Raw genomic sequence first — 10786 nt, forward strand, 5'->3', positions numbered from 1 at the left:
GGGATAATTGAACAAGATGACATAACCATAATAAATATCTATGCTCCCAATGAAAGAGCTCCAAAATATATAAAGCAAACTCTAATAGATTTGAAGAAATAAATAGATGAATCTACAGTAATAGTGGGTAATTTTAATACACCACTTTCAAATGTGGATAGAACAACCAGAAAGGAACTTGACAAAGGCACAGAAGAACTAAAATGTTACTCCAGCATCTGTATAGACTGTAGACTTGTTTTTTATGTTGTTGCTAAGTACCATAGTCAGTTCAACTCATAGCAGACCCTGCATAGAGTTTCCAAGGAGCACTGGTGAGTTTGAACTGTCAACCTTGTGGTTCAAACTAACCTTACAGTCCAGTGCTTTATCCCACAGCACCACACCAGGACTCCTGGTAGACTAGGGAAGGGCTAATCTAACCAGTTAGAAAACTGCTATCATAATCCAGGCAAGAGATACTGTAGCCAAAGGGGCAAAGCTTTCCAAAGCCTGCCTCCCACATACATGAAGACCAAGCCTAGCAGGCCCTTGAATGTCCCATGAGGGATCCAAAATAATCAAAATAATGTACCCAAATAAGTCCAGGAAGTTCATAAACTTAAATGAGCTTTTAGGAAATCCCACATGGGATTAATAATAAATATATTATTACAAATATATAAACAAAAGTAAAACACTTTGAAAATAGTACAAATTAGTTCTTATCTAATATTTGAATCTTTAAATGCAAAGATTTTTTTTTTCTTTCCTTTTTGTTTTTACCATCTTTGGCCTTTAATCTATAGCTTCATTTCTTATTAAAGAAAGAACATACTCAGCCCTTAAAGTTACAAAACACATCAGCAGAGATAGCAAGCTAAACTGGACATACACAAGCAAAGTGAAACAGAAGATTAAAGAAACTATCCAGGTAATTCAAGCCCCCAAAGACAACAATATTTATAAAGATATGTTTATAGAGAAGATAAACTATGATATGTCATGAAAATAAACAATGCAGAGCCTCTTCTTAAGTGAAAATAATTCTGAACTATCTGTGATTTTCTCTTTAAATCAGCAAGGCTGCTAAGAAACATCATAAAAAGATACCATTTTTAAATAAAATACTACTAGTAACAATACTAATCTATTCTAAAATTAAGAGTGAGAATTATAAAAAAACCCAGAGGTAAAATTTTCTAATTTAAGTTCTTATAATAAGTTACAACTAACGGCACAAATGACCTAACTGGATTAAAAATCCCTCCCATCCCAGTGAACCATTAACAATGTCTGGACATGAAGGGTGACCAAGATATAGTATCTTGGTTCCACAAGTCTCTTTCTAGCCAGTCAGCTTACTCTTTTTATGATTATGAGTTTTGTTTCACATTTTCTCATGTGAACTCACCTTCCTGGTTCCATTTAAAACACAATAGATAGGTATGTGTTCTTGTTAAGTATAGTCAAGTCAGTTCTGACTCATAGAGACCCTGTATAGGGTTTCCAAGAAGCAACTGGTGAATTTGAACTGCCACTCTTGCAGTTCAAATTGACTCTGCGGTCCAGTGCATTATCCCACAGCACCACACCAGGACTCCAGTTAGATATGTTATTGTCATTGTTAAGTACCGTCAAGTTGATTCTGACCCATAATGACCCTGTACAGGGTTTTCAAGGAGCAGCTGGTGAGCTTGAACCACTGACCTTGCAGTTCAAATGACTTTGCAGTCTGCTGCATTAGCCCACAGCGCCACACCAGGACTCCAGATAGGTATGTAGGAGGGAACAAAAACACAGTTAGTTATGCACACCACAGAACGGTTAACTATTCAAGATCAAAAGGGCAGCATTTATTCAGAATAGAATTCAGAAGAGTTGGGAAGGAGGGAGAATGGAAAAAAGAATTACAAGGAGAAAGTGGGATAAGTGATACTGCATTGAAGGAACTGCAATCCTTGAGATAAAATGAAGTGTATGATTTGGTGAATATATAAAACTAATGATATGTCTGCAAGCCTTCAATTCACAATAAAAAGTTTTTTTAAAAAATGGTGAAACTTTCTGGCCTTTGTCAGCAATCTAAAAGGTGGTAGCCAAGTGTGAAACACCATATACTGTCACTAAATCCACCACCACCACCCTCCAAAAAATAAATAAAACAGAAGATGGACAAATTGTAAAGAAATTGATAAAACTTACAAAGACCCCTACAATAAAATTGCAGGTCTTAACCTAGTCACATAACTGTGAAGTCCACCACACCTCAAAATCCACCCATGTGCACAGAACTTCTCATCTGGTATTTCGACCCATGTGTAAATACGAACAAGCAGCCAAAGATTACCAGATATCTGAAGCTAACTTCCAATAAAAAGGGAGAGTCCAAAACAAACAGAAGGAACCCAGGACAGAGGTGATGCAGAGAACTAAAAAATTAAAGCAATAAAGAAATATACTATACTCATGAACCAAATAATGGATATGGAATTTTAAATTCTAAAACAGTTAAAATTCTAGTACAGTTAAAGAAATTAAAAATGGGAGCAAATGTTAAAAATTCAATAGAAAGATTAAAAGATACAAGTTATAGGGATTTACCAGAAAGTAGGAGAAAAATACAAGGATTAATGTGGTAGTTGCTTAAAGAAGAGAGAGACAAGAAAGAGAAAATTTATCAGTGAAATAATACAACAAAACTGCTAAGCAATAAAAGACATTGATTGTCCTGAGTAAATGGGCCCACTAAGCGTCCAGTACATACACTATAAAAGAACCACACTAAGGCATCTGTGAAATTTCAAGACAATAGCAGTAAAGCTCCCAGAGATGAAGAGAGGAAAGAGGTCACCTAGGACAGATTGAGAATTTGAATGATAGTAGATCTTTCAACCCTAACACTGTAAACCATAAGGCAATGCGGCAATGACATCAAATTTCAGAGGGAAAACATTTCTAACCTACATGGCTATTTCCAGGCAAACAGCTATAAAGAGTGAGGGTCTAATAAAGATAACCAGAAAACACACGGGGTTTCAAAACATTTACCTTTATCACGTATACTGTCTCTCCAGAAGTCACTGAAGGATGAACTGTAAAAGGGATTAAGAAACACCCTAAAATAAAGGAATAACCCAGAGCAAGGATGGCATTGCATCCAAGAAACATGGGTTTCAATACAGGAAAACAGCAAAGAGACATCTCAAAGTTTATTGTGAAGAAATTTTAGGAGTATGGCTGGGAAATAGACCTAAAGGGAAAGTAGCCCAAACAGGGTGCAAGAATGGATGAAAGACCTCCAAGGAGAACAATGAAGGACAAAAAGGACAGAAAAAAATCTAGATGACAGATAAAAACATACTTCATGGTTAGTGGGTAGAGACCTTGCAAGAGTATGCTTGATGGTCAGTATATCAGGATGAGTAAAAGTCAAGGAAAGCTGTTAAGTTAGAAAAGGTACCAAAAGAAAGTGTAAAATTCAATTTGATTTAAGTAAATTTATCTTACAGCAGGATTGGACACAAACTATGTTAACTGACAGAATTTTCACTGAGTCATCCCTGTATTTTCCTATAATACTTTATTATATCATCGTTAGGTGCTACAGAGTTGGCTCCAACTCCTGGCGATCTTATGTTGTTCAGTGCCGTTCAGTTGTTTCCAACTCATAGTGATAGGATTTCTGAGTTGTGGCTGTTGAGTTTGAACTACCGACTTTGCGGTCTGGTGCATTATCTTGCAGTGCCACACCAGGACTTTATATACGGCAGAACAAAATGTTGCCCAGTCCTGCACAACCTTCACCATTGTTAGCGTGCTTACGTTTATTAATGATGTCACTGTGCATTTTTAGTGCATTCCAATGTAGGGTGCTCATCTCAAGTGCAATACAAGATAATCATCTTGTGACCCATAGAGTTTTTATTTGCTAACTTTCAGAAACAGATTGCCAGGTCTTTCTTCTTAGTTTGATTTAACCAGGAAGAACCACTATGGGTGACCCTGTTGGCACTGGAAATATTGGTGGCATACCTTCCAACATCATAGGAACGTACAAGTCAACCACAGGACAGCAAACTGACAGAACAGTTCTTTAAAAACTTGTTTTTTAAATCTTAGATTATAAATCCTCAAGAATCATTTTACCCATTTGTATGTAACCAACACTCACCAGAGTGTTTTTGTTGTATGGATATGTTTTTATTGTATGGCTATATACATATACATCCAGAAGCACAAAAACAAGTCAACATACTAATATTCATGGATTACCTTAAAATACTTTTTACCTGGATGCATGCATAATACTTTTTTTTTTTATATCTCTGATTTAAATTCAAATTTACACCTGAAGCAGTCCCCTCTAACCAACTGGACAGCAAACACAGAATCTGTTTTGGGCAATGTCCTTACTGTGACTAAACAGCAGGAGCTCTATGACTATTTCATAGAGTCTAGATTCATAGATTTCATAGATTGGAATCCTGGCATGGCACTGTAGGATAAGCACTGAACTGCTAACCACAAAGTCAGTCGTTGAAACCTACCAGCTCCTTAGAAAATCTTCACAAGGTCACTATGAGTTGAAACTGACTCAGTGGCACTTAAGAAAAACAACTAATTAAGGATAAGAGACATTCATGAAGAATAAAAAATCCAAAGCTGGAAATCAATGTCCAAAGAGAAAGTCAACATCAAACCCACTGCTACTGAATTTATTCTGACTCATAGCAACCTGATCAGATCAAGCAGAACTACTCCCCAGGATTTGCTAGGCTGTGATCTTTACGGAAATAGGCTATCATACATAGCTTTCTCCCTTGGAGTGAACTACTGTGCCACCAGGACAGTAAGAGAGAAAGAGAATTATTATTCATTATAAAAAGCATAATATTAATGTTTTTTAAATTCTGCTTTCTTCTCCCCTACATTTAAATCAACAACCAATAATTATTTCCATAATCATTTAGCAGCGTCTTTTCCTTAAAACTGTCTAGATCCATCTCAAATAGATTCAGAGAGGGACATTCCATTTAAGAAATAATAAAAGCAAGGTCTCTTCTACTTAAACTTTTTGCTGAGTTACCAGATGTTTATGACTGCTATTCATTAAAATGCTCATTGTCACATGAATACTGTTGTTGGTTGATTGGTTATGTGCTTTGGAGTTGGTTCCGACTCACAGCAGCCCTGCATAGGGTTTCAGAGACTATAAATCTTTACAGGAGCAGAAAGCCTCAACTTTCTCCCATGGAACAGCTGGTAGTTTCAAGCTGCTGACCTCGAAGTTAGCAGCCCAACTCGTAACCACTATGCTACCAGAGCTCTGTGGTGTTAATATAGCAGAAAAAAATAATTTGAAGGGTTTAACTTGGATGACAGATTATGTCAATTAATTCTAAATTTTAGTTTTGTGAAATAGCAAAAACTTAGGACAAAATGCAGTTATAGATACTCCTGGATATACTTTTCTTCAGGCTGCATAAAATATAAATCATCCAAACTAAGGTTGCTCTAGAAATCTCAAACAAAAACCCAAATTGACATCTTCATAGTTTCATCCTTTTATAGTGTTGGGCTGTCAATTACAAGTTCCACAATTCAAACTCACTAGTCACTCCATGGGAGAAAGATGAAGTGGCCTACTCCCATAAAGATTTAGTGTTAGAAACCCTACAGAGTAAGTTCTATGGTCTGTTCTACAGGACCGCTATGAATCAGAATTGACTTGGTGGCAATGGGTTTTGTATCCTTTCAAAATATTTCAGAAAATATTTCCAAACATTCATTTTATAATATATTAATGTATCTATAGAGTTATGTAAGTTCTACCTTTGACATCATACAAACTAAATAAGAATTCAATAGCTCCACCAAGAACTGGTGTGGTGCTGTGGGTTAATGCACCACACTGCAAAGCCATTTGAACTGCAAGGTTGGCAGTTCAAGCTCACCAGCTGCTCCTTGGAAACCCTATACAGGGTTGCTATGGGTCAGAATTGACTCAACGGCACTTCACAACAACAACAACCAAGACTTCTAGTCCAGAAGACAGTGCAAGAGTACCTGACTTTGACTTCAGGATCACTTGAATGGTATGTCCATCATTGGTGACTTCACAGTCTCGGCAAACCACATAATTTGGAGAGAGGCGGACATCAAGCAGTGAGGGGTCGTATCTGGCTTCTCTTGAGTCTAGGTTAATAGGAGACTGATATTCTCCGTTAGCATCAGGAAACACCAAGCCCCACTCAACACCTAAGAGCAAAATTAAATAAAATTAAGAAAGTTACAGCAAAACTTAGCATATAAAAACTTGGACAATGCCCAATAAAATCTGCTTGTCTACATAGATTGCTACAAATGTGTTAATGTCCCTTGGCATTAAGAAGGTTATGACTACTACATACAGATGAAATATGATTAGTGTGTGTGTATTTTGCATTCATATTTCAAATATCCTAGCTGCAAGGTCAGCGATTCAAACTTACCAGCCACTGTCAGAACCTACTAGATGGCACTTTAACGACAATATTATCAAATACCATGTGCAAAATCCTATCGTTGTCAAATGCTATTGAGTCAATTCTGATTCATAGCGACACGACATAGGGTTTGCAAGGAGTGGCTGGTGGGTTTGAAGCCTGGTTTTTCTGTTAGCAGTTCAGTACTTACCCTACAGCGTCACACCAGGACTCCTGGGTAAACAAAATAACATATTTTTATCTACACAAATGCAAGGAAATGTAAGTCATTTTAAAGTGATATTTGTTGTTGTGGTTGTTTGATGCCCAGGAGCAGCTGGTGGGTTTGAGCCGCCGATCTTGAGGTTAGCAATCCAGTGCTTAGTCTACAGCACCACACAAGGACTCCTTTTAAGTGATTAGAAACAAATAATATCTTTAAATTTTTCTTTCCTCTGTTTACTAGCTCCATTATGTTCAGTATTGGGGAAATGTCTTAACCCTTTGTGTAAGAGCTTTAACCATAGCAAGCTAAATGCTTATAAATGCAAACACAAATATTTTGAAATGTGCATGTTAAAACATATACATAGAAACATTTCCATATTTTTATAATTAAAATTCTAAGCTCCCATATTGTATATATGCAGTTAACATATATACAGCATACCTATGTATATGTTTGTAGTAGAGTCCTGGCAGACTGCAAAGTCGTTTGAACTGCAAGGTTGGTGGTTCAAACTCTTCATCTGCTTCTTGGAAACCCTACACAGAGTAGCTATGGGTCGGAATCAACTCGACAACAATTAACAACAAAAACGTTTGTAGTAAGTATGCAGTTAACATCAGTCCTAATAGTTAGCTATATTAGGAGCCCTGCATATGCAGAGATAAACTTGGTAATTAAAATTTTTAAGTCAGTCTTTTCTCACCAATCCCACTGCTCCAGTGTAAAACTTAGGGCACATTTTAGAAAGAGTTGAGCATTACTGGAGTCCTGGTGTGGCGCTGTGGGCTAATGCATCAGACTGCAAAGTCGTTTGAACTGCACGCTAGGTGGTTAAAGCTCACCAGCTGCTCCTTGGAAACCCTATACAGGGTCGTTCAGCGACCCTGTGTAGGACTTCCCAGGAGCTGCTGGTGGGGTTTGAACAGGAGACCTTGTGGTTCACAGGCCAGCGCTGATCCTACAGCGCCACACCTGTAGTGTTGTTGTTTTTAAGTGCCGTCGAGTCGATTCTGACCCTTAGAGACCCTGTATAGGGTTTCCAAGGAGCAGCTGGTGAGCGTGAACCACCGACCTTGCAGTTCACACGACTTTGCAGTCGGACGCATTAGCCCACAGCGCCACACACACCAAGAGCCTAGCACTGTTTAATCGAGATGTTGCTTTTCATGGCTACTCAGGAGACAAGAGGCTCTGGGTAGTTAGGACTCTGAAAAGTTACAACCATGCTTTAAACTCGCCCTCTGAAAAGCAACAGGTGTGAGCCGCGGCACGGAGGAAGGCCAGCCCTACACCAGGCTCCCCAGTGAGAACGCAGGCGGAAGGTGAAGGTGGGGAGCGAGGGGGAAAGGGGTGGTTGAGGTTGGGGAGGTGCACGCCCTCCCCAGAGTGCCTCCCGCGCCAAAACAAGGCAGGGGGATCGGAAAAGGGCAGAGACACAAGTGGAAAAGAGTGGACATGGAGGGTGCTCGGAACGCGAGACTGCGGAAGAGAGCGCAGAGCTCACTTTCGCGGGGAAACCGCGCGGCGCACGGCCTCCGGGACCTGGGTTCCCCACCCACGGCCAGTTACCTTCCTCGTATCCCCACTCCACACCCTCCTCTTCTTCGTAGTCATCCTCCTCCTTCTCCGGGAAAGCGACGGAATCATCGACGAAGCTCAGGTCAGCCATGGGAAGCTCCACCAGTCCCCTCGGAGCTCTCGTCTCCGCTGGGCGAGCAGCGTAACTTGCGCTGGAGCGCCGGAGGGAGTTTGGACACAGGGACCAGCGAGCACGGACTCCTAGCCTCCGAATGGAGTTTGCAGCGTCTCCAGTCTTCTAAGCGAGGTAGTTGCCGCCGCTGGGGAACGCTCACCGGGCGAATTATATACCCGGCTGGGGCGTGTCTCCTTTGCGAGGACCCGCCCACTTCGCTCCTGGCCCGGCGCACCAGGCTAGGTAAGGAGGTGGGAGACAGGACTACAGGAAATGACCCTGGGCGGTCGACACCACTGCTTTGTATCCCCCATTCCACTCTCCCACACCGAACTTCCAGAACTCAGCGAATCACCCGAGGTCAGTACTCAGAACCCCCTACGGGATGGGGCAAGGAAAAAGCATTTTGTGAGCATCTGCTTTGTTCAGGGCCTAGGTCAAGGACTTTTCGATCCATATTGTTACTCGCTGCTACTTTGTTGTTATTAAGTGCCATCCAGTCGGTTCCGACCCATAACGACCCTGTATAGGGTGAGGAGTGGTTGCTAAGCCTGACTATGGGTCTTTATTCACGCCTACATTAGGAATTATACAAAAGGAAGGGGGGGGGGGCGGAATTATCCAAAAGGAAGAAGAAGATGCTTTGCCATGGGTAGGAGAAAACTGTAATGAGGTAAGAGAAAACATGACTAGGAGATCTTATAACAAAATAACAGTGTTTCCAATTCAGGGTCTTTGTATTAGAGTATTTTGTTTATATTTTAACTCCTTCTTAGAGCACAGGACAAACTAGACTAAGGAAATTTTTCCAAGAAATTCATTAAATATAGTTCCTAAAAATAAATTTATCTAGAGAAATAGATATAATTTAGAGAATTTTTTTTTTCCTTTGGAGAAATATTTCAAAGCATGGATTGGTAAAAGACAATAAAGAGCTGGTGTTTCGTTTTACTTTTCAGAGTGTGGGGTGCTGCTACAGGCGAGTTTGCTGTGTACACAGCTCCCAATCGCCCTGTGAGAACGTGTAAATAATGAAATGCACACATTGCTTAACAGGAACGTTCCTGATCCAAAGAGGTCATATTATTTGTTGCCTCTTAAAAATGCTTATAGTACAGTGTTACTGGCTTCTTTCTCCTTTTTAAAGTTGTTGTTAAGTGCTGTAATTGGGTTCTGGCCCATAAAGGCCCTGTATATGAGTTTTCCAGGAGCAGCTGGTGAGCTTGAAGAGTCAACCTTGTGGATCTACACCAGGACATCCTTTGGTCATGCCTTTTTAAAGCCCTAGCCAACAACTCCTAACCAGGTGATGTCACAAATTTTAAAGAGTTATACTAGGGTAAGTCAAAAAGTACTGCTACAAATCATAGAACACATTATCAAAAATATCAAACTGTGGAGCTATTGGTTCTTGGCATACCCTCCATCTAGATCTATATACACTTCTGAAGACAGTGTTTCTATCTCTTTAATCCTTCCCCAAAGAATTCTGAGCTCTTCGATTTATATAACATCAAGACAGTAGTTTTGGCATCCTGAAGGGACTCAAATCATGTTCCTTTTAAATGCTCTTTGAGTTTGGAGAACAAAGACATCTGAAAGGGCATGATAAGGGATGTTTGGTGAAAGCGGTAAGGTTCTACCCATGAAATTCTCATAGAACAGCCCTTTTGAGAAGCAGGTACATTGTTGTGGTGGATAACAATTCCTTATTGAAACTTTCCTGGATTTTTTTTCTCACCGATGATTGCAGTTTTTCGTATTCTTCCCTGTAAATACCTATGAACCCTGATGTAGTGCTATAGGGTAAGTTCTGGACTGGTAACCTCAAGATTGTGGTTCAAACCCACCAGCTGCTCCTTGGAAACCCTATACAGGGCCACTATGAATCAGAACCAACTCAATGGTACTTAGCAACAACAACAATGCCTTGGCCTGGTATAGTGCTGTAGAATAAACATTGAATAGCAAACCACAAGGTCTGCAGTTCAAAACAACCTTGGAAACTCTATACAGGATCACTATGAGTCTGAAGTAACTAGCTGGCACTTCACAACATAAGCCCCTGGGATAGTCCTGTCTTTCAAGAAACTCTATTAAGTTGAACCCATTGTAATCTAAAACTACCAGTCACCATAACCTTCTGATCTAATCTCTCTGCCTTGAAGTCCTTTTGAAGGTCATCCTGACCTTCCTTAAAATGCTTGATGCATATAAAAACTGTTGGTTTATGAGGGGCAACATTCCCAAAAACATGTTGCAAAGCTTCAGTGATTTGGGAAGATGTTCACTTGGGTTATATGAAAAACTTTTTATTAATCTAGATCTCAAAATCCTTTTTGCCCATTGCATCTTCTTTTTTTTATATATAGGCACCCTAATGAGACTACTGCAAAGTCGGATTGAACTGCAAGGTTG

The 10786-nt window shown here is 39.9% G+C and overlaps 1 protein-coding gene across 1 annotated transcript in view; it reads right to left on the reverse strand.

The window, feature by feature from the left end:
- The window catches only part of CA8 (carbonic anhydrase VIII), a 187988-nt gene extending 179618 nt beyond the window's left edge, over window positions 1-8370 (reverse strand). Inside the window, exons 1-2 of the mRNA XM_006874043.1 lie at window positions 8245-8370; window positions 6049-6240 (exon numbers count right to left, since the gene is read on the reverse strand). Of these exons, the coding sequence (XP_006874105.1) occupies window positions 6049-6240; window positions 8245-8344 (292 nt within the window). The 5' untranslated portion in view covers window positions 8345-8370. The remainder of the gene's footprint in view (window positions 1-6048; window positions 6241-8244) is intronic.
- Window positions 8371-10786: the final 2416 nt, after the last annotated feature.

The sequence above is a fragment of the Chrysochloris asiatica genome, unplaced genomic scaffold, assembly GCF_000296735.1.
Source record: "Chrysochloris asiatica unplaced genomic scaffold, ChrAsi1.0 scaffold00259, whole genome shotgun sequence".
Classification (NCBI taxonomy): Eukaryota; Metazoa; Chordata; class Mammalia; order Afrosoricida; family Chrysochloridae; genus Chrysochloris; species Chrysochloris asiatica.